Source organism: Cervus elaphus, chromosome 1 (genome assembly GCF_910594005.1).
Source record: "Cervus elaphus chromosome 1, mCerEla1.1, whole genome shotgun sequence".
Taxonomy (NCBI): domain Eukaryota; kingdom Metazoa; phylum Chordata; class Mammalia; order Artiodactyla; family Cervidae; genus Cervus; species Cervus elaphus.
Window position 1 is genome coordinate 88,589,867 of NC_057815.1, and position 26,202 is coordinate 88,616,068.

At 59.4% G+C, this 26,202-nt stretch overlaps 4 protein-coding genes across 35 annotated transcripts in view; 1 reads left to right on the top strand and 3 right to left on the bottom strand.

The window, feature by feature from the left end:
• Window positions 1-61: 61 nt before the first annotated feature.
• C1H11orf94 (chromosome 1 C11orf94 homolog) lies at window positions 62-1,181 on the bottom strand. The gene is made up of 3 exons (XM_043910598.1): window positions 631-1,181; window positions 393-466; window positions 62-219 (listed from the first exon to the last, which is right to left on the bottom strand). Exons 1-3 carry the CDS (start codon window positions 732-734, stop codon window positions 98-100), a joined length of 300 nt encoding a protein of 99 aa, XP_043766533.1. The 5' UTR covers window positions 735-1,181; the 3' UTR covers window positions 62-97.
• An 880-nt stretch (window positions 1,182-2,061) lies between these two features.
• On the bottom strand, window positions 2,062-12,931 carry PEX16 (peroxisomal biogenesis factor 16). 7 transcript variants are annotated; one of them, XM_043910580.1, is made up of 11 exons: window positions 12,586-12,931; window positions 8,947-8,982; window positions 8,039-8,115; window positions 7,576-7,709; window positions 7,336-7,436; window positions 6,314-6,394; window positions 6,045-6,173; window positions 5,883-5,962; window positions 5,637-5,756; window positions 3,953-4,017; window positions 2,064-3,501 (listed from the first exon to the last, which is right to left on the bottom strand). In XM_043910580.1, exons 4-11 carry the CDS (start codon window positions 7,647-7,649, stop codon window positions 3,240-3,242), a joined length of 912 nt encoding a protein of 303 aa, XP_043766515.1. In that variant the 5' UTR covers window positions 7,650-7,709; window positions 8,039-8,115; window positions 8,947-8,982; window positions 12,586-12,931; the 3' UTR covers window positions 2,064-3,239. The 7 variants fall into 7 exon arrangements, with proteins under 7 accessions (XP_043766495.1, XP_043766489.1, XP_043766523.1 ...); XM_043910572.1 differs by lacking the exon at window positions 12,586-12,931 and adding an exon at window positions 10,038-10,315; XM_043910551.1 differs by lacking the exon at window positions 12,586-12,931 and adding an exon at window positions 9,201-9,634 and having other exon boundaries at window positions 2,073-3,501.
• Window positions 12,932-13,474: 543 nt separating this feature from the next.
• LARGE2 (LARGE xylosyl- and glucuronyltransferase 2) lies at window positions 13,475-19,275 on the top strand. Of its 3 annotated transcripts, XM_043910290.1 has the most exons (15): window positions 13,475-13,627; window positions 13,722-13,883; window positions 13,980-14,092; window positions 14,431-14,513; window positions 14,693-14,816; window positions 15,023-15,194; window positions 15,320-15,424; window positions 15,908-16,020; window positions 16,091-16,216; window positions 16,324-16,479; window positions 16,620-16,780; window positions 17,173-17,451; window positions 17,617-17,766; window positions 17,867-18,062; window positions 18,484-19,275. In XM_043910290.1, exons 2-15 carry the CDS (start codon window positions 13,784-13,786, stop codon window positions 18,691-18,693), a joined length of 2,088 nt encoding a protein of 695 aa, XP_043766225.1. In that variant the 5' UTR covers window positions 13,475-13,627; window positions 13,722-13,783; the 3' UTR covers window positions 18,694-19,275. The 3 variants fall into 3 exon arrangements, with proteins under 3 accessions (XP_043766225.1, XP_043766216.1, XP_043766234.1); XM_043910281.1 differs by having other exon boundaries at window positions 13,722-14,092; XM_043910299.1 differs by lacking the exons at window positions 13,475-13,627; window positions 13,722-13,883 and having other exon boundaries at window positions 13,991-14,096.
• Window positions 19,124-26,202, bottom strand: part of PHF21A (PHD finger protein 21A) — a 193,578-nt gene continuing 186,499 nt past the window's right edge. For all 24 annotated transcript variants that reach the window (XM_043910511.1, XM_043910535.1, XM_043910484.1 and 21 more), the window contains 3 exons: window positions 25,977-26,052; window positions 25,564-25,667; window positions 19,124-24,032 (listed from right to left, as the gene is read on the bottom strand). In XM_043910511.1, coding sequence (XP_043766446.1) covers window positions 23,766-24,032; window positions 25,564-25,667; window positions 25,977-26,052 — 447 coding nt within the window. In that variant the 3' untranslated portion in view covers window positions 19,124-23,765. The remainder of the gene's footprint in view (window positions 24,033-25,563; window positions 25,668-25,976; window positions 26,053-26,202) is intronic.

Below are 26,202 nucleotides of genomic sequence, written 5' to 3' on the forward strand. Positions count from 1 at the left end.
GCTTGGACCGCCACCCCCCCAACCTCACCCGGCTCGTTCCCACCCCAGGAAAGTCCGAGACTTTTGCTGCACAGAATAGTTTTATGAGGGGTTCCCGTCACAGGCGTGAGTCATAGTAGTACTCGGCCATGTCGGGCCCATCTCGCTTGCGCTGCTGGGCCCGGGAGAGCAGGGGTCGGGGCCCCCGAGGCCACGGGTGTTTCGGTCGGACACCGTAGTCTAGAGAGAGAGAAGAGGTGGTGAGTGGCAGGGAGCGTCCGTGTTCCCCCGAAGTCTTCCCCAGACACAGGCTGTGTGGGGTGAGAAGGCCCCCGAGGTTGGCGGGGTGCCCCCTCCCAGGGCACGGCGCCCCCATCAGGGAGCGGGGTGGGGAGAGGAAGGGGAGAGCCTACCGTCCACCAGGCCGGAGAGCGGCTCCGAGAGTTCCAGGGGGGCCGAAAACTCCTCAGGAACGGATCGCTGAGGCCTGTGGGAGAAGTTGGGGTGCTCAGCGCTGGCCAGGGAGCAGCCACCACCTCCCAGAACAGGGAGCAATAGCTGAGGGTGGGGGGGCCCCCGACACCGCGGAGGGGCTGGCCCGCAGAGCACCCCCCACTTCCAGGCCGCTGGCCCGGGGTCCCCAGGAGTTACCTCAGTGGCTGGGGGCGGAGAAGTGCGGCTGCCAGGACAAGGTACAGGACGAAGAGGCTCAGCCCGGCCCTGGGGTGCAGAGCCCCCAGCATGGTGAGAACCATCTTCCGCGGGGTCCCAGATCCCGGCTTCTGCCTGCCCCTCCCCCCGGCGGGCAGGACGACGGAACCTGCTGCCCACGCCCGGGGCCGCCTCACAAAGGCCTCCTGCTCCACGGCGCCGCGTCAGCGGTGGCTCGGGGCCCGGCTGGGCAGCTCCGTGCTGAGGCCTGTGGTCTGCTTACACTGAGGCTGTGGGCCACCAGATGCCAAGCCCATCTTGTTTATTATTAGACGCACCGGTGAGGGCACAGATAGCACAGGTCCCCACCTCGCCTCTTGCCAGGCGGAAACATCACCTCCCCTCTGCGGGCCTGGGCTTCCTCACCACTGAGGTAAGGTACCTACACAACCTGCTCAGGGACGGGCACCCAGGAGGCCCTGTGCAGAGGTCACAGCCACCGCCCAGAGCCCCAGCATTTCCCCTGCTCACCCAGCCTCCCTCTCCCGTCCCCCTCCCTCCCACACTGACTTGCCCCAGGAAGGTCCTGCAGCTGGAGAGCCCTGCTCCACCCAGGCCCCGCTGGACAGAGCCTGTGCTGAGGGCCACCCCCCTCCCGACACTGCCCCCCGCAGCTTAGCACGGCCCCAGGGACTTGGCGGGCCCTGTGTCCACCTCTGAGGCTGACAGGGACTTCAGCTTAGTTGGCAAAGCCTGGGACCCGGGCCTCTCGAGTGTAAGCTTCCCAAGGGAAGGGACTACAGGATATCCAGTATTGGATGCCTGCTGGGTGCTCAGTAAATCCTGGATGAACGAATAAATGGAGCGTGATGCCCGGCCAGAGACTGAGTCTCTTCACAGGCTTGCGGCAAGTCTGTGTGGCCCTCTGCTTCCTGCCTGGCCCATGTTAGCTCAGTGTGGTCAGCAGAGGGAGGGACCCGGCTCCCTCCCTAGACACAACTGGCTCCCAGGAACCCCGCCTTAGCATCCTCTGCCCACTCTCCCCCCGCCCTCCGCCAGGAACCACAAGTTCAGACACTCTGGCTCCTCCTGACTCCAAACCCCTCATTTCCTTGCCTCCGAGATGCCACCCTCTTCCCTTGTATCCACAACCAGTCCCCAAGGCCTGGTTGGCTTACCCCCCACCCCTCCTGCTACTGCCTTAACTTGGCCCTATCCACGGCTATAGGCCTCCGCCCGCAGCGTCCTGCTGCACCTTCCTCCTCCCCTGCCCACAGGCCCCCTGCCCCGGCACTGAGATGCGGTTTCAAACAGGTCCCTCCCCACCACCTGAGACATTCCTTGCCAGACCACCCCGGCCTTGCCTGGGAGGCGATGGCCTGGTGGCTCCCGCCCTGCCCGCCCCCTCGAGCCGCTGCCTCTGCTCGGGCTCTCTCCCAGCGCAGCGGGGGCGTCACACCACTGCAGCAACTACCTGTGCTGTGTTTGCGCACACAGCCTCCACCTCCTCTGTCTGCCTGCTGAGAACAGATGAAGTCTCAGCAGTTTGGAAGCCGGCTTGAGCGGAGGGCTCCCTGAGCAGGGCGCCCTCCGGCTGGTGCGGACAGGCAGGCAGTCTGGCCACGACCCACACACACTTCCACCTACTGCAGCGGCCCGGCGCACGGAGGCATCCACACACCTGTCTCCTCCACTGTTGAGTGAGGGCAGCGAGCCGGGCCTGACTCACTTCCACGCACAGCACGGGGCCCAGAGCACACTCCCTAACAGATGCCCAGCCATGCTGGTTCAGACGACCCAAGGCAGCGGGTCTCGCGTGGTGACCACTCAGGGCCTCCACCCCCTGGCCCGGAACCAGGACGGGGCTGCTCAGAGGCACGTGGGGAAAGCAGTCAGGGACAGCCGGCCCATCCCAGGGTGTCTGGGAGCAGCAGAGGTACCGCTGACAGCTGATGGAGTGCTCTCAGAACCTGAGGGGCTGCCCGACCGGCTAGAAGCTCCAGCCGGAGCATGTGGTCTGCTCACAGCACGGAGGCAGCAGAGACAGAGGGAAGGGGGAGGCCGAGCAGAAAGACTGCAGCCGCCGAGCCCCAATCCCTGCACGGTGCCTCCAGGAAGACCACGGGGGAGACACCGGCTCGTGCCCCGTGAACCCACACCCGGCCGCTCCCAGCCCTGGCAACCTTACTGCTGCCCAGGGTCAGCCGCAGCGCTGGCTGGGGCCCAACGTTCCCTTCCCACAGGAGAAAGGCCTTCTGCCCTCGAGCAGAGGTCAGGGCTTGAGGGGCCCCTCTGCACTGGGGCAGGCCCACCAGCACCAGGCTCCACCACGGAGCGGCTGCCAGGCGTCAGGCTCCGGCAGGGCGTGGGTCGGAAGACACAGGGGCAGCTGGCATCTACTGTCTGGGTTCAGCCTTGCTGGTCGTCAACAGGGACCGACGAGACAAGCGGCATTTACTCTCGCAGCTGCTGCGGCAAACAGCTTCCCATGCTCGTGAGGTGGGACTCCAGCTTTCCAGGCTGGAGAAGCCCGCGCCCCAGTCCTAGCAGGGGCTTCCTGGCCAGTAACGAGGTGCGACGTGTGCTCAGGATGCGGAGTCGAGAGGGAATTAGGGGAGCTCTAGTGGAGACCAGGGCTGTGTGTGGAGCCCAGCCAGGGTGTGAGAGCCGGGCGCGCTCCGGGCGGTGGGCATGGAGCAGTCACAGGCGTGGACGCTGCCAGAGTCAGGTTTATTAGGGCAGAGGGGCCCAGGGGACGTGAAGGGCTGAGGCACCCCCTGCCCCTCCCCACACCCCACTTGCGGAATGTCCATCAGCCCCAACTGTAGAAATAAATTTTCTGCCAGTTGGGCAAGTAATCCATGAGCGGCCCTGCAATGACAGAGGGGAGCAAGTTCAGGGCTGAGGGCCAGACTCCAACCCAGCTCTTCCCAGGGCCCTCCTGAGGCTCCCGTCCGCCTGGCCGGACCCCCGCCCTCCCACCTCCCCCGCCAGCGTCAGCAGCCATCTCTGGCCGTGTTTACAGACAAAGAGTTTCAAGCTCAGAGCTGTCACACAGCTGGCCCGCTGTCCATGCGGACAGCCCCGGCCCAGGGCCTCTCTGCTGAGGGGCCTCTCCAAATGGCCAGCAGGCTCCACTCCCCCATATGGTCCCCGCCCAGCAAAGCTGGTGTCACGTCACTCAAGGAGCTTCACCCACCCAAGCTGACCTCATGGCTCCCTCTCCCAACTGTGCCAAGAGTCAAATTACAAGGGGATACAGGAAGCCGGGCCACACATAAGCTCCGTGACAGTAATTATCACGCCCTCGCCCCACGCTTACTTGTGACCAGACCAATGCCTGGGATGTGGTCTGCCAGGAGCTGGAGTAGAAAGAGGATCTTGGCCCTGCAACAAAGGAGTAGCCTGAGTAGGGGGTTTGGGTTCCTGCAAATCCAGGAGCAGCAAACCTCTGCTGACCACCTGACTAAAGGCAGTGCATCCCAGGAGCCAGAGTCACCATGTGGATCAGAGACATCCTCAAGGACAGAAGGACAAGGGCTCTGGTCCAGCCGTCCCCAACCACATGGCCTGGGAAGGTCACACCTCAGCCCACAACTGGGAGGCAGCCCAGTGCCAGAGACTATATTGTCTGACAATAAAAAGGGGGAAGGAAAATTCTCTTTTCCCAGACTATATTCCAGAGGTCCTTGGCATCCTGCTCCCTGTCCTCTGGGGTCGGGATCTGAGCCCTCCTCAGTCTGGGCCACTGCTCTAAGGGTGCTGGGCTGGTCAGGTCGGCAGGAAAACAAGCCAGACTGGAGGCCTACAGCCTGGGAAGCTGCCTCTGCAATCAGTTAATCCTCAATTCAGAGCAATGCTGGGGCTACAAGGTTTCCTCCGTAGAGTACAAGCTGTCTGTAGGCAAAGGTCACGATCCACAAAAGTCTCCAGAGCATTCTCTCTGGAGTGTGGAAAAGGATTTGGCTTTAGAACCTTGTGAGATTTCAAACTCATCTGAAAATAGAAACTGCCAGGCAGTTATTTTCACTGAGGTGATTATTAAATCTGACCTAAGCTTACTTTCTACCAACTCAGAAAATAAACAGAAGTTGTGTGTACAGAATGTTAAGTATAATTCCTATGATCACTCCAGCCTTTAAAGCAGTGTACCTGTTATGACCTGGACAGAATGGGTCCCGGGAGCCTCCAGCCTTTCTCACAGCCCCAATTGCAGTATAGGGACCCCTGCTCAAATCTCGGTCTGACCTTAGGTGACCCCTTTGGGAGACTTGGCCCAGAGTCACCCCTGACTCACCCCCAGCAGGCCTCTCTGTGGCTAGGAGCTCTGGACCCTCTCAGGAGATGGATGGAGGGCTGGGCTAGCAGGGACAGGCCAGGAGAGAACATGGATATGGGAACTGGCTCTGCCACTGGCTGGCTGGGTGGCTTCATTTCAGCTGCCCAGCCTTTTTGAACTTAAGTGTCTCCTGTGAGAAGTGGGGAATATCCCAACTCTTTAGGAAAGTGGGCAAGCAAGCTGAGGACAGAGAAAGTTCACGCCCACGGTCCCCGGTGCCCTGCCCTCACCTGCCAACAACAGCTTAAGCAGCACACTGGGCAGACAGCCCCAAGAAATCAGGAGTGACCACACCCAGGGTGAAGTGAAGTCGCTCAGTCGTGTCCGACTCTTTGCGACCCCATGGGCTGTAGCCTGCCAGGCTCCTCCGTCCATGGGATTTTCCAGGCAAGAATACTGGAGTAGGGTGCCATTTCCTTCTCCAGGGGATCTTCCCAACCCAGGGGTCAACCCAGGTCTCCCGCATTGTAGGCAGATGCTTTTACCGTCTGGGCCACCAGGGAAGTCACACCCAGGGTAGCACACGGCAAGTGTTCAGTGAACCCAGATTGGGGAAGGAGAGAGGGAGGAAGGGGGGAGTGAACAGGCGTGGGGACCCCGGAGCCGGGCCCGCGTCCCCCACTCCGCCCCGCGGAGGCCGGGCCTGCCGGGCCGGGCCAGTCCTCACTCGGAGAAGCGGTCGTAGAACGGGGAGCGCAGCAGGTAGTAGAGCAGCAGGGTGGTCCGGCGCCGCAGCTCCAGCCGCTCCCTCCGGGTCAGGCCCTTCCTGTCGCTCAGGAGGCTCAGGCTGCGGGGAGGGGACAAGGTTCGGGCCAGCGACAGGAGCGCAGGGACCCTGCCTGCCCGGGTGAGGCTGGGCCTGTGGCACAAAGCTGGACAGAGGGAATGGGGCCCCCAGGCAGGCCCGGCTCACCTGGTCACGTCCATGACACCAGACAGGAGCCAGGGTGTCCACGACCGCTGACCCCAGAGGCCCAGGCTGAGCACTGCCGGCCACGGCGTTAAGGATGTCTCTGGCACACGGCCCGCCCTGCCTGCCCCCGTCTATCGCGACCCGGGCCTGGGCTAAGGATACAGTGCAGCAGGGGCCGGGCGATATACAAGGACTCGGCGATGGTCTCCTGCAGCCCCAGCGGGGTGGGGGTGACACCCAGCTCCTCGTGCTGCTGTGGGGCCCCCCAGTGCCTCGAGTGCAGGGACGGAGCTAGAACACAAGGGCGGCAGGTGAGCGGCCGGGCCCAAGGGCCAGGGCAGGGGGAGGGCAGGCAGTGACGGAAGCCAGGCCCTCAGGCCCACGCTGACCTCAGCACCAAGGTGTCTCGTCCAGCTGCCTCCCACACTTACTATTCTGGAGGGTTCGCACTACCCGGTTTGACCGCTTCCCCACATATGACTGCTCCTGGCTGCCAGCGCTGTGGTCACCATCTGGTGGGAATAGATAAAAGGTCGTATTGTCAGACGGACACGCTTCTACCAGAGCCTACAAGCGAATGCATATGCAGTGAATGCTCATGGACCAAGAGGAGGATGGATAAACCTGTACTAAGCAGCGGAGTCAAGGACACCACTGCAGAGACTGTGCCTGGGACCTGTTCATAGCGGGGAGCATTCTGCAGCCCTTCCCAACCTGGGGAAAGGCCAGCATCACCTGTGCAGATGTACCAGCTAAGAACTACGGCCTCCCAGGCACTGGAACAAGAAGGGGGACCTGTGGTCCATGGGGACCACAGCACAGAAGGGGCTGTATCTGGATTTGCCCAGTGGTCCAGCAGTTAAGACTCCATGCTTCCACTGCAGGGGGTGCGGGTCCCACCCCTGGTCAGCGAACTAAGATCCCATAGGCCATGTGGTGCAGCCAATAAACAAAAATTTTTAAGAAGGAGGGGGATGGCGTATCTCCTGTGTGCTTTGCTTTCAACATGATCATGAAAACAGAAGCAAAGACCTGCCCGCAACTCAAAGTCAAGGGGGTAAGACCCAGAGGCCAACAGCTGGTGGGCCCAAAGCCCTAAAGCGGTACATCTGCTGGGTACCCTGCCTCCTGAGGCCGTGCTCTTGATACAGAGCCAGGCCCAGAGACAAGGCTGGCAAGAGCCCTGCTTCCTCCTGATGCTCTGTCCCCTCTTCCCGCAGCCCACAAAAATGACTGAGGACTCTGACGTCAGAAGTCCTGAGTATAAGCTCTGATTGGCCTCTGACCTCATCATTCTTTCTCTTCTCTAACATGCCAATAAAGGCTGATGAGGACAAAACGAGTTGATGGGGAGAGGTGTGCTCCGAGGTGACAGTGCTGTATTCATGTAGGTCAGCTCTCATCTACCAATCAGCCCGTGCCCCGTTCCACTCCAGAGTGGGCAAGCACTTACCCTGGGACTGTGCCTGGGTCTCCCTGTCCAGTGGAACAATGGGGGGTGAGGTCTGGAGGCCAGCCTTGAACCAGATCAGCAGGAACATCCGAAGTACAGCCCTGGGTTGGGAGTACGGCAGGGCTGGGGAAGCGGGAGGTGGCTAGGCGGCAGGGGTCCGGGGTGCTCTGCTGAATACCGTCGGTACATCTGGTCTCAGTGACCCCCACCCCAGGCCGGCCCTCCACGGTCCCAACATACTTGGCCAGCTGGATGAGGGCGATGACGAGCCAACGTCCTACTTCACCCCACACCTTGGTGGCCCCCATCTCCATGAACACCTCCACACACTCCAGCACGCTCAGCCATGTCAGCAGCTTCTGGTGGGACAGGGACTGCAAGAACCCCAGGCCAAGAGGTCAGGAGGCCCCCCTGGTTTCAGCCCCTCCCCCAGAGGACACTTCTGATAGGAGTCTAGATGTTCCTCTTCCCAAGATTAAATGCATAAGCCTGAGGTCTCCTGCTGGGACAGGCGACTCTACCCTGTGAAAGCCAGTCTCTTCACCTGATAAGGGGACATGAACACCTGGACTCGTCACAGGTGGATGCAGCCACGTCTCGTACTCTACGAGACCATAACACGTGCTCCAAACCCGGGTTAGTGGTTACTCTTTTGTTCCTAAGCCCCGTGCTTCTGGCCCTCAGTTCCTGGCACAATTCTTACCACGGGTAATTTTTTCCGAAGTTCCTTGCGTAGGATTCCGTCATTGAGCAGCACCAGCAGGTTAGAGGCAGAGTACACTGAGGGGCAGAGAGTGGCCCTGAGAGGCTGGCTCTGCAGCCTCCACCCCCTCCTTCTCCCCAGAGCAGCAGGGATCACCTATCACCTGCTGCACTCAGCCACCCACACATACTATGTGGAAACAATACGTCTTGCCACCCACTTCCTCAGAGCTCTCCACTCCCCCCAAACGACCTCTTGTGTGAGCAGCTAGAACAAGAAAGGCTGGTTTGATCTCTATGACATACCAACTACTGCCCTGCTGAATAGCACTGGTTATCCAGCAGCCCAGAACTGCCCATCATGCTCCAAAGAGACATGGGAGGTGCAGTCACCTCCTGGCCTTTGCTCTCTCTGCAGCCTGTCCCTGAAATTCTATTCCATCCCTACCTTTTAAAACCCATCTCATCCTTTCGGAACCTGTGCCTCCTGTACTGACTGGGTAAACACCCCTGAGGCAGTTACAGTCTGGGCATTCTGGAATTTGGGAGACTGGGATTTGAATCCTGGTTGAGGCCTTCGGTGGCTATTCCTTAACCTCATTTAAACTTCTGTTCCCTCAACTGGACAAGGAGGACAATAACAGTACCCGCTTCATGTGACTGTAGGGAAGACTACCGGAGCAAAGGCAGAAGTGGCGCTTGGCTCAGCCTCCTGACCAGGCAAGGTCCCCAGACATCTCTCTTAACTATGGCGGGGAGGGGGGCATACGCGACGGCCTAGGACCGTGGACGCTGGACCCCTGTCTGATTCAATCACAGAACTGGATGATCTAACGGGAAATCTAGGAAGCCCTCGGAGAAGCCCTCCTCCACCCTCTCGCCCCCAACCCACCCCAGAGCCCGGCTCACCCAGCTCTGACAGCTCGTGCGAATCGGCGAAACGACCTGGGGAGAAGGCACAGAAGGAGGCGTCGGTGAGAGTCTGCCTCTTCCTGCTGCTTCGGGTCCCCGGACATCCCCTCCCTATGCCCTAACGGGAACCTGGAAGGAACGCCTCAGGCACAGCGATCACTACTCAGGCTCCGCAGGGAAGGGGCGGGGGGGAGGCAGGTGGGGTCAGAGGTCAGAGACCCGAAGGGATGGGTCAAAGGTCAGGGTGGCACCTGCCAGCAGGTAACTGAGGCCGCGCACTGCCGTCTCCAGCTGGGCCGTGGCAGCCGGGTGACGAGTCACGTACTCCTGGTAGCGGAGGCCCAGGAGCCGCAGCTTCTCCATCCTACCCTCAAAACCGACAGACCCACGGACCGACAGCGCGACTGGCTACGGGGCCCTGCTTCCTGCGCCCTCCTTCCTGCTTCCGGCGCTAGGCCCGCCTCTGTGCTCCTTAACTTCCGCGGGCCAGAAGGATGGTGACGCGAAGAGCCGTTGAAGCACCCTTCACCCCATTTCTTAAATCACCTCCCACCAGGGTATCGTTAAATAACAGCGGGCCTAATCCCGCCCTCCCAAATTCCTTCAGGTCATTGGTTCACACGCTCTCCGCCCCCGACCCGGCGGCCCCAACCGGCTCTTCCGCCTTCCGGGTTTGCTGTCTTGCACCTGCGCAGTTACAGCTCCGGGAAAAAGCTCCCGCGGCAGCCTGAGCAGTTAACTCTGGAGTAGGGATCAGGAGCCTTTCCAATAGAACGCCGAGAGGCTCGAACGGGAGGCCTGGCTTATAAAGGGCTGGGAGGCAGCGCCCAGAGAGGAGCCTCCTCCATCAGATTTGGGGGGGGTGGGGAGCGCGGGGACAGCCTAAGGGCAATCGGACTGCGTGCAGGCGCGCGTCTGGCCCGTTGCCTTGTCGCCTGACTTCTCCCAGAGGTAGTGCTGGGGAAACTGAGGCAGCGAGGAGTCCAGCCTCCCACGCAGTCAAGATCCCCCTGGCCAGCATCGTTAGTGCCCCGGCTCCCACACGGAGCATATCCTCCCTCCCCCCGCCCTCCCGCCAAGTCGCGCACCTGAACTCCCATCTTCACGGAGAAAACCCTGGCCTGGGCTTCAGCTCTCCGCTCGGGGTGACCTTAATTAGGATTTTCCCTTCTCTGGGCCTCGGGTTTCCCCATCTGTAAAATGGTTAGAGGGCAGACGGGCTTCTTGAACTCGGGGTCAATTTCACAGCGCTTTTTGGCCTTCCGGTGCATCTTCCAGCTCTCAGCTGCTTCCCAAGAAATGAGAGCTTCTCCAGGGAATCTCTTCCCAAACGGGGCAGCCTCCCTGGAAGGAAAGGGCGGTGGGAGAGGAGCGGCCAGAGGTGGAGGGAACGGATGCGCGGAAGAGGCGGCCGCCGATTGGCTGTGGGAAAATGGGCGGGGCAGGGCTGGGGCCCGCGGGGCTGCGCCGTTGGGACCAGGGCAGCAGGTTTATGGCACTCTGAGACTAGTACAGTATTTTACTTAATCCCCTCCACCAGATATTATCTCCACAAGAGGAAAGGATCCGCTTAAGAACGCCCCGTCAAGATTGGAATCCTGGTCTAGTCTGACCACAGAATCCAGGCATTTTAACACACCTCACCAAGAAACCACAACCCATCTCTGAGCTGCCTCCCTAAGTCTCCTCCCCAGCTTAGTTTTCTTTTTTTTTTAGATGGGGGATCTAACTGCCCGCCCTGCCCTGCCAGGGAATGAAGAGGCAGGGAGATGTGTCCAGGGCCTCAAGAGTGGCAAACCTCCTGGGGAACAGAAGAGGTGGACATGGGCATCATCTACATTGTTTTTCACCACCTCCTGGGTGCCAGGCTCACTCATACTTAACTCCTCCTAGCAACTTGGCCAGATTGGTATGAACTCCGTTTCACAGATGGGGAATAAGAGGCCCAAGGAGGGGAAGGGACTTGTCTTAGGTCACACAGCATGGCACTGGCCAAAGAGACCACAGCGAGGGTCTCCTGTGATAGGGTCCTCTCTCCTACTGCCCACAGCTCAGCCAGAGCAGCGACTGTTGAGGCTGCTTGGTCATGAATCAAGTTAGCAACTGGGATTAAGACCAGGGCTCAGGGCATGTGATATGGGGCTCTTCCTTCCTTCCTCCCTACATCCCCACGGTCTTAATGAACTTGTTCGCCAAACCTCATCAGCAGTACTCTCGCCCCTGTATCTGAGGCTAGAGACGCAGAGTGAGGAAGGGGAAGTGTGGAAGGCAGAGTGAGAGTGAGGAAGGGGACTGTGTGGGGTTTCCTTGGCATTCCCAGGGCTAGTGGTTCCTGTGCTTCTGCGGAGGGAGAGGGGCATGGGAGACAGAGGAGCATGCCCCCCCACCCCTACCCTTGGACAGACTATAAGGGACACTGGGGCTGGAGGCCGTTTCCCTTCCCTCCCTCAGGCCAAGGAAGGGATCAGGAGCTCAGCCAGGTTGGCAGCAGCACAGCGGCCTGAATTTCCTCTCCAGATCTTGTGCCTCATCAGGTCCCAGAGACAAAGAGGGTCGTGTGTAAGGGAGGCACCCAGGGCAGCCCCGCCCTCCTGGGCCCCTGCCTGAATTTGGTCACCTGGGCTGGGCTTTGAAGGGCCTTTGGGCAAGTTGGACCTGATCCTGTCTCCTTCACTCTGGCCCGAACCAAGGGGAAGACAGCTAGACCAGTCCAACAGGTATACTGAGGTGGACACTGAAGCCCAGAGAAGGGGCCTTGGTGGTCTAAGGTCACATAGAAAAGTCCTGGGTAGAGCTGGGTCAAATGATGTCTCTGGCCTAGAAGACCAGCACTCTTTCATATGCCTATACCTATCTCCCTTTCTCCCTCCACACCCCAGAAGAATTTCTTGGAGGCCCAGCAAGGATCTCAGCACCTCAATATCCCCCTGAGTGATACTTTGAGTGAGGGGAAGGGCCAGTACCGTGAGTGACTACCATCATTCTGCAGACCGAGCTCCCTGCACAGACTCCCTGGTCAGGCCCTCACAGGGTACCCTATTTACTCCCCCGCAGTCTCTGCTGAGGGGGCTGGGGAGGGATTCACTCACCACTCATCCCAGCTCTAGGCTAGAAATGAGGCTCGGGGGACTGAAGGTTCGAAGCTCCAGACACATCAGTGGACTCTACCTCCCTTCGTCTCTCAATTCCCAGATGTATGAGGAGCCGCATCAGTCTCCATAGTAACCACTGCCCCTGGCCTCCAAAGGCCCAAAGCCAGCCCTTCCTTGCAGAACCCCCATTTCCCAGAGAAAGGCATCCTGGCCTCACAGAGCAGGGAGACTTGAGGCGAGGGGGGTGGTCTCAGGCTGGGCTGCTCTGCCACAACTTCTTCTCAGGCAGGGGCCTCTCAGACCCTCACTTGTTACAGCTGGAAGTTGGGCTGAAGGACACTGCCTGGACCCCTTCCTTTCCAGGTCACACTGCGGCCCATCCGTGTTCAGCTCACGCTCACAGGCCCTGGTCGGATGCTAGAGGCCCAGTCCGATGAGCAGCTACCTTGCAGGGGAGACACAAGCTATAAACAAGTCAGTGAGGTCTCCTTGCGAGAAGAACGAGGAAAACAACAAACCAAGGAATGTGGAAGGAGAGGCCTACCTTGTGAGAATCTGATAGAATCCAGGAGCAGGAACCTCAAGGGCAGGTGCTGGGACAGGAAACCCTTAGGGAGGAGCAGCACGCTGCCCTGCCGGGTAGAGCCTCAGGAGGGTGTTCTAACAGGTCACTTCAGCTCTGCAGGGAGAACCCAGCCTGTTTCACAGGACTGACTGAGGGTTGATTGTTGCGCGAGGCTGGGGAACCTCAGCACAGGGCCTAGAGCAGAGGACAGGCACTCCGGCTCCATCAACGGTGATGGGTTGTTGGCGGCCTGGAGCGGACCCCCCCCCACACCCCCATCCCTCCAGGGCAGGAGAAGACAGATCCAGGCTCGGGGCCTGGCACAACCACGACGGTCTAGGCAAGGGCTGGGGATTCCCGGCGCTGCCCAGCAGGCCCCTGGCCAGCTCCTGGGCGGAAGGCGACTTTCACAAGGCGGTTTTCTGCCGCCAGGCCACCTGCACCGAGTTGGGGGTGGAGCAGACCCAGAGGAAAGCTGGGACTCCAGGTGCTCTGCGGCTTCCGGGCGGGTCTTGGCCGCCAGCCCCGCCTCCGCCCCCAGAGCAGGTGTCCCGACCCCACCCCCCAGCCCCCACCCCTCCAGGCCCTTCCTTCTAGCCCAGTCCCCTCTCCCTAATTCTGGCTATTCCTTTGATCCTAGGCCTAGGGACCCTGCTCCTCTCGCAGGGGAAGGTTCACGGAGCAGGGAAGAGGGGGATGGGCTCAAAGCAGGTAGTTTCGTACTGGTCCTTCACGGGTGGCTGCCTCCGAGCCCTCCGGCCACCCTGAGGGTTCCCGCATTTCCTTCCCGGGTGTAGGGGCTCCTGGTAGCGGGGCGGGGCAGCCCTCCCCTCCCCCTCCCCCCCAGGGGGGTCTCCCCGCCCCTTCGGACTCAGCCGAGCGGAGGTGAAACCTGAACCCAGGTTGGGGGCGGGGCTGGCTCCTGCTCAGACGGGGCTGGCCCGCGCCTCCACCTCCCCTTTCCTGCTCCCCAGCCAGCTTCTGAGAGAGTAAGGTTGGGGACCCCACACCCCTGGAGCAGGTGAGGTGGCGACTCAACGGCGGGAGACAAGACCGGGTGGCCGTCGGGCCCCGCCGCCCAGGGCTGACTTCGCCTCTCCCTCCCTGGTCCACAGGGCCCGCGATGGAGGCCACAGCCCGGGGTCGCGCCCCGCCGTGAGGACCGCTGCCCGCAGCCATGCTGCTCCGAGGGCGCCCCCGGGCGCTGGGGGCCGCAGCGTTGCTGCTGCTGCTCCTGCTACTGATCGGCTTCTTCCTGTTCGGCGGGGACCCGGACTGTGAGCTAGGCAGCGAGCGGGAGGAGAGGCGGGGGGAGGGTGGCGGGGGTGACCCGGGATCCGTACCCGGCTCGCCAACGCCACGTGTACCTTCAGACGGGCGGCTGCAGCCTCGGGGGGCCGCTGCCTTCGATGGAGTCCCGCCGGCAGACCCCGGGGGCCACAACCGCTCGGACTGCATTCCGCCGCCGCCGCCGCCCAAGTGCGAGGTAGGTAGGTGCGCACGGCCCCTGGCGGTGGGAATGCCAGGGTCCCCCCGCGCCCCCAAGCCGAGGGACCTGGACACCTGTGGGAATCCCAACACCTGGTGTCGGCTCTGACACTGACCAGCCAGCCGGGGGCGCCTCGGGTTCACACCTGCCCTCCTCCTGGCCCCGGCCTCCCCATTTGGGAAATGAGGGGGGTGTACCCCAGCTCCGTGGAGCCCCCCCTTCACACTCCGGCCTAGCTCCGATGCCAGGTGGGGCTATACACTGCCCTAGGCCCGGTCAACCCAACCCCAGGTCCTTCCCGTCTGGAGTCCACTGACCTGCTGTCCCCTCCCCAGCTCTTGCAGGTGGCCATCGTCTGTGCAGGACATAACTCCAGCAGAGATGTCGTCACCCTGGTGAAGTCCCTGCTGTTCTACAGGTACAGCCAGGAGTGTCCCTTTCCTCCCTGGAAGGAGGCCGTAAGAATACCCTGAGCTGGGCAGGGAGAAGCTCGTGATAGCAATCGGTGCTTCCTCTTCTGAGCCCCTCGGGGCAGGGCTCCTTCCCTTGTAGTTCCTTCTGGGGCCCATCAGCTTTCCTCCCTTGTTCTTCCTGAAGGAAAAATCCACTGCACCTTCACCTGGTGACCGATGCCGTGGCCAGGAACATCCTGGAGATGCTCTTTCACACATGGATGGTGCCTGCGGTCCAGATCAGCTTCTACAATGCTGACGAGCTCAAGGCAGGAGCCCCAGTCCTTCTGCCCGCCTCGTTCCTCCCAGGGTTGTGGGGATCAGTGGGAGGGCAGGTTAGAGCTGTCTGGGACCCGGTCCCATCACATCTACTGAAGCACCAATCCTTCACCCTCCTGGGTACGTCACCCCGAGTATGTTCCGACACTGGTAAGCCCTTCTCTTGCGGGCTCACGCCCTGTGCTTCCACCCACAGCCCCAGGTCTCCTGGATCCCCAACAAGCACTACTCTGGCCTCTATGGGCTAATGAAGCTAGTGCTGCCCAGTGCCCTACCCCCCGACCTGGCCCGTGTCATTGTCCTGGACACAGATGTCACCTTTGCCTCCGACATTGCAGAACTCTGGGCACTCTTTGCTCACTTTTCTGGTGAGAGGTCTGGGACCCCACCCCAGTCAGCCCCCTTCCCTGGCCATCCAGGCCTCCCTGTGGCCTAGCCCTGAGCTGAGGTCCAGTGGCAGCCTCAGACGGCTCCCTCGTGCCCTCCCTCCCAGACAAGCAAGCGATTGGTCTCGTGGAGAACCAAAGCGACTGGTACCTCGGCAACCTCTGGAGGAATCACAGGCCCTGGCCTGCCTTGGGCCGGGGATTTAACACAGGTGGGGACAGTGTGGGGGTTGCGGGGAGAGGCAGGAGGGCAGCCACTGATCCTTGGGCCCCTGGGGCTGGTTAGGGCATAGAATGTTTGAGAGGCCCCCAAGAATTGTTCTGTAGAAAGAACACTGGGAGAAGAGCCAGAAATCACAGTTCCCACCTGGGCTAATGATGCTAGATGCCTTTGGCCAAGTCACTTGATTCCGCTGAGCCTCAGTTTTCTCATCCATTAAATGGGGGTCATTTCCCCAGCCCTGGGATCACTCAGTCTAAGAAGATGGTTGTGGGGGTGCTTTGTAAACTGTGCTTTGCCTCCCCTTCACCCCGAAGAGGGTTAGTTGTGGACACGGCTAGTCCACACTCATGTCTGAGCAGTCAGAAAATATGAACACTGCACAAAAACAAGCATTTGGAAGACACCTTCAGGAGCCTTGGCCCCAGGAGCTGGTCATCCCAGGTGGGCATGACAGCCTCTCCCCCCTGAGCAGGCGTGATACTCCTACGGCTGGACCGGCTTCGGCAGGCTGGCTGGGAGCAGATGTGGAAGCTGACGGCCACGCGGGAGCTCCTCACCCTGCCCGCCACCTCGCTGGCCGACCAGGTCTGGGGGCTCCGAAGGGCGGTGGGGGCGGGCTCTGGGCCGAGGTGTGACGGCGACCGTCTCTGCCCAGGACATCTTCAACGCCGTCATCAAGGAGCACCCGTGGCTGGTGCGACCCCTGCCCTGCCTATGGAACGTGCAGCTGTCAGACCACACGCTGGCTGAGCGCTGCTACTCTGAGGCGTCTGACCTCAAGGTGAGCCGCGTGGGGGCGCTGAGCGGTGGCGGTGGGCTCCCATGGGGATTCCTGCTCCTAGCTCCCGTCCCCCCTCGCCCCCCCTCCCATTCCCTCCCTGATCCCAGGTGATCCACTGGAACTCACCAAAGAAGCTTCGCGTGAAGAATAAGCACGTGGAATCCTTCCGCAACCTCTACCTGACTTTCCTGGAGTATGATGGCAACCTGCTGCGGAGAGAGCTCTTTGGGTGCCCCTGCCCGCCCCCTCCTGGGGCCGAGCAGGTGAGAGGGAGTCACCTTCCCTTCCCTTTCCTCGGGGAGGCTCTGCACCCCCTCCCTCCTGCTCTGGTGGAACCTGGCCTTGTCTGGGGCTTGTCTGCCTGCCCACCCAGCCCGTCCTCCTCTCCCCGACGACCCCCCAGCTGCAGCAGGCCCTGGCACAGCTGGAGGAGCAGGACACCTGCTTTGAGTTCCGGCAGCAGCAGCTCACCGTGCACCGCGTGCACATCACCTTCCTGCCGCACAAGCCGCCGCCTGCCCAGCCCCACGACGTCACCCTGGTGGCCCAGCTCTCCATGGAGCGGTGAGGGAGCCGAGGGCAGTCCCGGGGGCACGGTGCGCGGTCTGGGAGTTTCAAGAGGAGGGTTCCACTTGGTGGAAGGGAGAGCTCTTACTGCCTGATGCTTGAGGAGTTCCAGGAGCTGGAAACACCGGAGAGATGGCAGAAGGAGCTCAGGCTGTGGGGATCACCCACATGTCGGGAAACTGCCCTCCGTCGCTGTGGAACTGTGGGCAAAGCTTAGTATCTCTGGCCCTCAGTTTTCTCATCTGTCAAATGAGAAAGTACCCACCTTGTGGGCTGGCTGTGAAGATGAAATAAGAACAGTTCGCAAAGTGCTTGGAAGGGGCTCAGCAAGCCACTGGAGGGGGCTGTCCGCACGCCCTCCCCTGGACTGACCACCCCCCTCACCCCAGGCTGCAGATGCTGGAAGCCCTGTGCAGGCACTGGCCGGGCCCCATGAGCCTGGCCTTGTACCTGACAGACGCAGAGGCCCAGCAGTTCCTGCGTTTCGTGGAGACCTCGGCGGTGCTCTCTGCCCGGCAGGACGTGGCCTACCACGTGATGTACCGGGAGGGCTCCCTCCACCCCATCAACCAGCTCCGCAACGTGGCCCTGGCCCAGGCCCTCACGCCCTACGTCTTCCTCAGCGACATCGACTTCCTGCCCGCCCACTCCCTCTACGACTACCTCAGGTGGGCCGGGTGGGTGTGGACGGGGTCGGGGGCACCCGTGGGCCCTGGCGGGGCACCCCTGCTCCTTCCTGGCCTGCAGCGTCCGCGCCCCGAGAGCCCCCGGGCCCAGTGCTGGAGGCAGAGCCCCCCCAGTGCCCTGCGGTTCACGGCGTGCTCCCTCCTCAGGGCCTCCATCGAGCAGCTGGAGCTGGGCGGCAGGCGGAAGGCGGCCCTGGTGGTGCCCGCGTTCGAGACCCTGCACTACCGCTTCCGCTTCCCCAGTTCCAAAGCCGAACTGCTGACCTTGCTGGACGCCGGGTCTCTCTACACTTTCAGGTGGGAGAGGCCACTGGCCTAGCCCCGCCCAGCGCTGCAGTTCCCCACACCGACCCCATCAGCCTCAGACTGGCCCCCGCCCTGCCCTGCCCCTGCACAGGTACCACGAGTGGCCCCAGGGCCACGCGCCCACAGACTACGCCCGCTGGCGGGAGGCCCAGGCCCCGTACCGAGTGCAGTGGGCAGTTGACTACGAGCCCTACGTGGTGGTGCCACGTGACTGTCCCCGCTACGATCCCCGCTTCGTGGGCTTTGGCTGGAACAAGGTGGCCCACATCATAGAGCTGGACGCACAGGTGAGGGGCGCCCTGCTGTCTCCAGCCTTGATCTGAGACTACCTCGAGGCCCAGCGAGGGTTGCCCCGGGGGGCTCAGGGGTAAAGAAACCCACCTGCCAGTGCAGGAGACACAGGTCCGATCCCTGAGTCAGGAAGATTCCCCTGGAGCAGGAAAGGGCAACCCACTCCAGTGTTCTTGCCTGGGAAGGCCCATGGACAGAGGAGCCCGGCGGGCTCCAGTCTGTGGGTTCACAAAAAGAGTCAGACGTGACTTAGCGACTGAACAGCAGGCCCAAGGACCTCACTATCCAGGGGCACACCATACCGTGAAGGGCCCTCTGCAGAACTCAAGTCTCTGACTTTGGATGAACCTGCTCCCCACGCCCCAGAGCTGCCCCGCTCCCCCAGCCTATGCAGTGACTGTCCCCTGCCCTCCCCAGGAATACGAGCTCCTGGTGCTGCCGGAGGCCTTCACCATCCACCTGCCGCACACCCCAAGCCTTGACATCACTCGCTTCCGCTCCAACCCCACCTATCGTGACTGCCTCCGGGCCCTCAAGGACGAGTTCCACCAGGACTTGTCCCGCCACTACGGGGCTGCTGCCCTCAAATACCTCACTGCCCTGCAGCAGCCCCGAGGCCCCACCTGACCTCGCGGCTACCCGCCGTCTTCGCTGTGGCTCTCACACACACTCCCTGCCGACCACAGGAGCAGCCCTGCCGCCACCCCGCCCTCCCTGCTATTTAAATTATTTAAGGTCTCCGGGGAGGGGCTGTGGGGGACACCTGTGCGGTGAGGCCTGGGGCCCCCGTGTGCGGCTGCTGGTCGGGTGGGTCTAGTGTTCCTCGGCCCCAGCTGGTTTGGGGCTGGTTCCTACATCCTCTCAACCGTAACATCCCTTTTTCCGTTAAGTTTTAACAGCTCCTTTCCGTGTTCCTCTTGGTTTGGGGCATGAGCCAGTCAGTAAGCCTGGGGAGGTGCTGCTGGCAGGAGTCCAGCGACGGGGCCCTCCCTGGAGGCCGGGACTGGAGCGTGTGCCTCCTGTCCACCCTCCCCTGCCGCAAACCCAACACCATGAGTCTGAGAGGCTTTATTTGGCTTTATTTAGTAAAATGTTAAAATAAATAAATACAAATTGATCAGCTGCTCTGTATCCCCCCCACCCCCTCAAAACAAAACTCAAACAAACAAAAACAAAAACTTTGAAGCACAAAACTCCAAATACAAGTTCTACCAAGACTGAAATCACAAAGGGCTTGGACAAGAGACAGGTTGGGAGCTGGCTGGCACTTTTCTGCTCAGAGCTCACTGACCTCCGGCGGTCCTGCCTGACTGCAGCGTACCCTGGGCTGAGGACCCAGCAACAGCGGAGAGAGGGACAGGGGCCAGAGGCTGCTGTGGGGCTGGTGGAGTCCTCGGAACAAGAGCCTCTGCGGGCGGAGAGTGAAGAGACGTTGTGAGCCCTGCTCTTCCTTGACAAGGGCTATTTTCAGGAGCTCCACCGGGGCTCTCTAAATAGGAAAACCCTCCAGTTCTTCCCCTTTACCCTGGTGGGAGGGTCACCCTTCACCTCCTAGAAAGGAGCTGACACTGAGGATTGCTCTAAGCCGGAGAGAACAGGTCTCCTGTTTCCTGCCAAGGGTGCCCAGCTGAGGGGTGGGGGTGAGGTCCACGGTCTTCTTTTTCACACAGAGTAAGGTCACCTCCATCCAACAAAAGCCACGCAATCTGGAGAACCCAGGGACTGGAAGACGTACCTGGGCCCCCATTCTCCCTCCTACCAAAAAGCCTTCTTCCCCTGGGGTAAAAGTCTCCTAAATTAAGCCCTTTGGATAAATGAGAAAGACTAAACCCTAAAAGGGAATGTAGGGAGGAAACTGCTATGAGTGTGCTGTGTGGGTCGTCGTGGTTCGGGATGAGAGCCCAGCAAGGCTCTGCTGGCCCCAGGAGTAGGTGGCAGAGACGGCTGGAGAGGCGACCGCGCACACAGAGACTGCAGTGAGCTGCAAACGCGGTCGCCCTCACGGGAGAGGCGTGGGGCGAGGAAGCGCGCCCCACTCACACGCCCGGTTGAGCCTGAGCCAAGAAGCCACAGGGACCAGCAGGCCAGCAGACACTGGGCGCTGGGTGCCAGCCGGAGGCCACCATGGCCAGGGTACAGGCCCCACACAGGTTAAGGCCCGTGAGGGGCTGTCTCGAGCGGGGCCTCCCTGGCCCAGTAAGGAAGGAAGCAAGCAGAACTCTGGATTAGCTCAGCAGAGGTGAGACAAGACCCAGCAGGCTCTGCAAGAAAAAGGGAGCTGCAGGCCACACTGGCAAGACCGTGAGCAGGGAAGATGACAGCAACATGACCTCACTGCCTCCAGGGCGCGTCACCGTGGCTGCGGGCCTGACAGAGGCCTCTTGATCCAGCCCAAGTGGTCAGCTGGATCAGTCCCAGTCCCTGACCAGCCGCTCCCCTGGCCTCTGAAGTGGCCGCAAGCCGGCTGCCCTTGGACGTGCCTGTCAGTGGCTACATCCGGACATGGGGAAAAGCAGCGGAGAGGAAGAGCGAGGTGGGGCGGTCATGAAGGTGTGTCTCGGGTGGTCACAGGGACCCTCGGGTCTGGAGGGACGGGGAGGCTCTTCTCTTGGCAGGACAGTGGAGGAGGAGGACACGGGTGACTAGGGCCTTTTCTCTGCAGTGAGGGGAGTTTGGGGATTTGAATCCAGAATGCGGGTTTGGGGGCAGGGCTGCAGTTTTTCACTCAGTCATCCTAGCTGACTAGCACAACGGCTTCCATCTGAACTTGAGAAGAATCGCACCCCAACCTTAGGCAAGGTCAGAGAGTGCCTGCTCACAGCAGCCTGCAAAACCCTGGTGTAAGTTCCTGGCCCAGCCACCCACCCCTGAGAATCCCCAGGGGGATCCTTCCTGAGCAAAGGCCTCTTCTTTCAAGAAGACAGGTATTAAGCGGCCACCTCCTGTTTCTGGGCCCAGACAAGTCCGATGGGAGGGCTCCAAGACAGGGCGCACAGCCCGCCTCTGGGCTCTGAAGCCCTGCCAACCATTCCTCCAACGAGTCCAGGCATCTCCCAACGCTCCCTGACTAGACATAGCACCTTGGTTTTTGCCTGAGCAGAGGGAGTGCCTTTCTTTCCCCCTCGGGCAACCCTGCAGCCACGCCCTGACTCTCAAGAGGCCGGTGCAGCCCCCTCCTCATCCCCTCTTCTAACAAACATCCCGGGAAGAGGAACGAAGACGGTTGGCAGAGAAGAGACACATTTTACGTGAAAAGGACTGCTCTGTGGCAGTCGCCTTCAGGGTCCATCTCTGTCTCTCCCGGCCGCACTAGGTGAAGGAGAGATGACTGGTCCATTCCTGCCCCCTCCTAGACTCTGGCCCTTATTGGACATGGGGCAGACTTGGGGGAGATGCTCTGGGAGTGCCTGGGCACAGAGTCTCTGCCTCTCTCCTGAGGCCAGATGTGTGCCGTGGGCAAAGGTCTCCAGCAGGAGTGCACACATGACAAAAATTTATTTCCCACAAGGCAAAAATGACAGAAATGGTCCGAGCCTCTCAGAACCCTGGTTTTCTCAAGAAGGCGACAGGCCAGGCCAAGGCAAGCACAGCGTTCTAGCCAAAGGTCACCCAGGAAGCTTGTGGGTGGGCAAAGGGGGGTAAGACTCCCATCGCCAGTGCCTGGAGCCAGCAGGCAGAGAAAGCGGCTGGAGATGCAGACCGTTCTTCAAAGGCGTGCAGACAAAGGCCGCCCAGGGACTCCCTCGTCTCAGAGACACCCTGTCCCCTCAAGACATCTCACTCCCTCATCCTCTCTAAGCACCAAGGGCCGATGCAGCCAGCCTGCTCCCTGCACCCTTCAAAGCTGGGCTGTGTGGGCACCAGTGAGCTTCACTGGCCACTCCCTTCAAAGCTGTCCCCCAGGCACTCGAAATGCTGGTGGCTGAAAGACCAAGAGCAGCACCAAAGGAAGGATCTGATTTAGGCACCAGCCTTTTGCTCCAGCAAAACCCGAGGAGACGAGAAGCAGGGCCCTGACACCATCCGCGCTCCGTGTGGGCTCCAGAAACGGGAGCTCCGCTCCCTGCACCAAGCAGGGAGGACAGTCTTTTCCGAGGAGGGGAGGATGGTGGGAGAGCTCTGCCCCTGCCTTTCAGGGCTGCAGCCGTCCGGAGGACAGAAATCACGGGGACTAGCCCACCAGTCTTGAGACACAAACACAGCAAAATGTCATCATGATCAGCAGGTTCTGTGCTAAAAAATTATAACTACACAGCATTTTCTCCAGTTCTGACACCTTTTTAATAGAAATCACTGTTTTTAGGAAACAAATAGCACTTTTGTAATTTTTTTTTTTTTTACAATGTTTCTTACCTTGATCTTAATTTAAGTAACACTAGGAAGACCTCAATATCTTTTATTTTCCTTTTTAATTAAAAAAAAAAAGTTGTTGTTGTTTTGTTTTTTTTTCCCCAGATACAAAGATTTTTGCCCTTGCATAAAAAAACAGTGCCCCGAACGATGACACAAAGGACTCACACAGACTCACTGGACCTCACTGACACTATGATTCCTATTCTACCATGCAAGGTCTCGACTACCCTTAATTGGACTGTCAGCCTGAAAAACAGCTTTTCTATTCCTTATTTTAGTTTTTGTTACCAAAAAAGTAAAATAAACAACAAAATAAAACTTTTTTTTTAAAAGAAAAAAAAAACAAAAACAAAAATTAAAAAAAAAAGAGAGAAAAGAAACATCTCCATTCGATTCACACACACCTGGGTCGCGTGCTGCTTCGCTCAGGATCTTCTCTTCTTATAAATATAGAAAAGGGATGGAGCTTGTTTTCAAGTAAAATCACTGATCCACCGTTTTTCCTTTCTCGACACACACACACACACCCTTCTTCCCTGCCCCGGGCAAGGGCCACCTGAGGCCTGGTTCTGCTTGTTCTTGGAGAGGGAAGGTAACCGGCTCACCCATGGGGATGGCACCAATTTGCCAAAGCAGGGAAGGAACTTGGGGAGCATGGGGGTGCCCACAGTCGGGAGCGGGGTGCTCCGGAGAAGAACCAGGCGGCTGGTTCTTGGTGTCCATCGCTCCCGGCACGGTGCCCACTCCAGACACTATGAAATACTGCTTATTCGGTACGCTCTTCCCACCCCGGCTCCCTCCCACCCCCTCCCCCACCCCTCCTCTGGGCACTGGGGTTGGTGAAATCTCCGTTTCCTCTTTTTGGTTTTATAGTGGTGAGAGTTTAGAACAGGAAAGCCCACACACTCTTTGGACTTGTCTCCTCTACCTAAACGAGCGGCTCGGCAAACCAGGATCTGAAACCTGCTCTCCTCCGTTCGCCCGGCCCTGCTCCCCACCCGACAAAACAAAACAAACCCTCGTGGCTGTGGAGGCTGCTGCAGGCACACACTGGTGTATAATAGAGAGAGTAAATATATTATTTCACTTGGCATGGTGCTGGCAAAGAACCTCCAGCTGGCACTATTTCATGTAACATGGTCCAATCTTTGCATGTACACACAGAAGAAGAAGGATCAATTGGCAAACTCTGGTGCCACCTGGCACAAGCATCTTCTCTCTCTCTGGAACCAAAGAACCAAAAGAATTCTGTACTTCCCAGAAGAAACCCGGCTTGGCTTTGCTAGAGTCTTCAGGGTTCTGCTCTCCTTGCGCCGGGATCTCGTGGCTTCTCCTAGCGGGCTCTGTTATTTAGTCTCTTCCCCCGGGTTACAGTTCGCTGTGCAGCTCTGGGAGGAGGAGGAGGGTGGGGAGGGGGCCGGCGTGGAGGTGCTGGCGTTGGCAGGGGGGGTGCAGTCCGGGCCGTTGGAGAGGGCCCCCACAGTGGCCTCAGAGTCTACAGGTTTGGAGAGGTCGATGCCGTGGATGAGGCGGATCAGCTGTTTTACCTTCTCCAGGGAGCTGTGCATCTCCTTCTGCCGGGCCAGGATGGTGTTCTTCATTTCCATGCATTTCTGCAGCCAATGAGAAGGGCAGTGGCACTGAGCCTCTGACTGTCCTGACAGGCCCGGCAGCCCTCTCCAGACACAAGAATCCCTGCTGGCTAGGGTGCAGCCCTACACCTTGTTCTGCTCCACCTCGAGCGGGTGCTGCTACCCGAGGGAAGGAGGAGGCCCAAGAGGCGAGAGAGAGGGAGCAAGTGAGTGGTTTCAAAGCCCACTTCGTGACACTAGGATTTACAGCCAAACATGAATTACCACTATCATACTGCAAAATAAAAAGCATTAAAAAAAAAATGGCTCTCACAGCTGAGCTGAAGCTGGTTTGAGCAGGTGTGGGTACGCCTCTACCTTGCTAATATGCCAATAGGCTCTGGACTGGGCTGAGCTTTCCAGGATAGACACAAGCCAGTGGTATCTGGATTCAGTTTGAGGGCCTACTGAAGACCACTGGGACAGTAGGATTTTAGAGGCAGGGCCCTAAGGCGGGATAGTCAGTGATATTTAGGAGACTCAAAGACTGCAGCCAAGAGAAGGCCTTCTGCTCCGTCATAGACAGGTAGCCTTTGGCCATGTTGTATGAGGACAGGAGGAGAAGGGGACGACAGAGGATGAGATGGTTGGATGGCATCACCGACTCAATGGACATGAGTTTGGGTAAACTCCGGGAGTTGGTAATGGACAGGGAGGCCCGGTGTGCTGCAGTTCATGGGGTACAAAGAGTTGGACACAACTGAGCGACTGAACTGAACTGAACTGATGAGGCCTCCCACACCTGCTGGCTTCTGTTCTAGGCAGGGAAAGTGATGTGAAACCTGCCAGCCACAATGGGCAGTACAGTGAGGAAGGACAGCAAGACTGCCACCAAGTCCAGGGCACCACCTGGCATCCACGAGGGCTGGGGCCACCTCACTGCAACAAGGGGACCTACTCAGTGGGAAAGAAAGCCTGCTCCAGTCAGGAGGAGCCTCGGAATCCCTGCAGCAAACACAGCCCTCCTTCCCACCTGGTCAGCCAGGCTGGGCGGTGTTTAATTCCAGTACTCATCTCCAGAAAGCACTCCTTCTCGGGCTGCACCGGGGACCCTAGAGAGGCGATCAGCAGGGCGTGGGAGAGGGGACAGGAGGGAAGGCCCTCCCCACAGGCCCACTAGCTAGCTAGAGCGACTGGGGAGAGTTACACACGGGACCTGGTCTGTTCAGGCGGCTCCACACTCTTCCCAGCACGCTCAGGAGCTCACGGGGGTGCTGGCTATGCTCCTGTAGCTGCTACTTGACCTCTTCAAGTAGCAGAGAAAATCTGGAGACGGATAATCTCTCAGATCAAAGCCAAGAGGATGCTCCAGAGCTTGGCTCAGGAATCATGTACCAACTGGCCCCCTGTACCTGAGGACCAGACTCTGACTGGAGGCAAACTGCAACCGCCTAAGGCAGCAGTGTCAATACGCTGAGGGAATGCATCAGCCCGTGACAGCCACACGTCCTCTGACGTACACGTAACGTTCTGCATCTCTGTACCCCACACTGAAGGCATGAGGCTGACTTACACTTATAGAATTGCTGAGCTGTTTCACCTTCTGCTCTAGTTGTTCTCGTTCTTGTTTTAAATCTGAACTCCATTTAAGTAATTTCTGTTTCTCTTCTTCTTTTGCTGGGAAGAAAAAAAAGAGGAACTTAGTCCCATGTGCCATCAGGGCACAGAAGCTGCTCACCTGGACTTTCTGTTCTACATGTAAAAGGACGCTAAGAAAACTGCCAGTGGCTTGGGCCTGGCATTACATAAATAGATCTCACTTCTCTGTTTTCCTCCCCAACAAAGTACTACAACCAACTTTTTATTTCATTCAATAAAAGCTTTTCATGTGTAACTTTAAAGTTCCTTTTGAAAACAAAACAAACACTGTCAGTACTTTTAAACAAAGGCAGGCTCATTCGAAAGGCAGTACGGATAATTCTTTACCTGCTTTGTAGGCAATATAGGAATGAACAATTGCTAAAGTTCCAGGCCATGGGATTGCTTCTTCCTTCTTCAGCATCTGAAAAGATTTTCAGAAGTTGATCCTTGAGAAAGAAGAATAAGCAGCCCCCCACACTGTGTAACAAGAAGCAACAGCGCCTGTCGCCATTGGCAGACAAAACACAGGAAGGGTTTATGGCGGCGGTGTGGCAAAACCACAGCTGTAGTT

Coding starts and splice junctions, on each gene's coding strand:
- LARGE2 (XM_043910281.1), top strand. CDS start 13,784: ATGCTGCTCCGAGGGCGCCCCCGGGCGCTGGGGGCCGCAGCGTTGCTG. Junction 14,093..14,430: donor CGCCGCCGCCCAAGTGCGAG/GTAGGTAGGTGC, acceptor TCCCCTCCCCAG/CTCTTGCAGGTGGCCATCGT. Junction 17,767..17,866: donor GGGTCTCTCTACACTTTCAG/GTGGGAGAGGCC, acceptor GCCCCTGCACAG/GTACCACGAGTGGCCCCAGG.
- C1H11orf94 (XM_043910598.1), bottom strand. CDS start 734: ATGGTTCTCACCATGCTGGGGGCTCTGCACCCCAGGGCCGGGCTGAGC. Junction 467..630: donor CTCCGCCCCCAGCCACTGAG/GTAACTCCTGGG, acceptor CTTCTCCCACAG/GCCTCAGCGATCCGTTCCTG. Junction 220..392: donor GCTCTCCGGCCTGGTGGACG/GTAGGCTCTCCC, acceptor CTCTCTCTCTAG/ACTACGGTGTCCGACCGAAA.
- PEX16 (XM_043910551.1), bottom strand. CDS start 9,312: ATGGAGAAGCTGCGGCTCCTGGGCCTCCGCTACCAGGAGTACGTGACT. Junction 7,437..7,575: donor GCCCTCATCCAGCTGGCCAA/GTATGTTGGGAC, acceptor CTCCCAACCCAG/GGCTGTACTTCGGATGTTCC. Junction 4,018..5,636: donor TTCTACGACCGCTTCTCCGA/GTGAGGACTGGC, acceptor CCTTTGTTGCAG/GGCCAAGATCCTCTTTCTAC.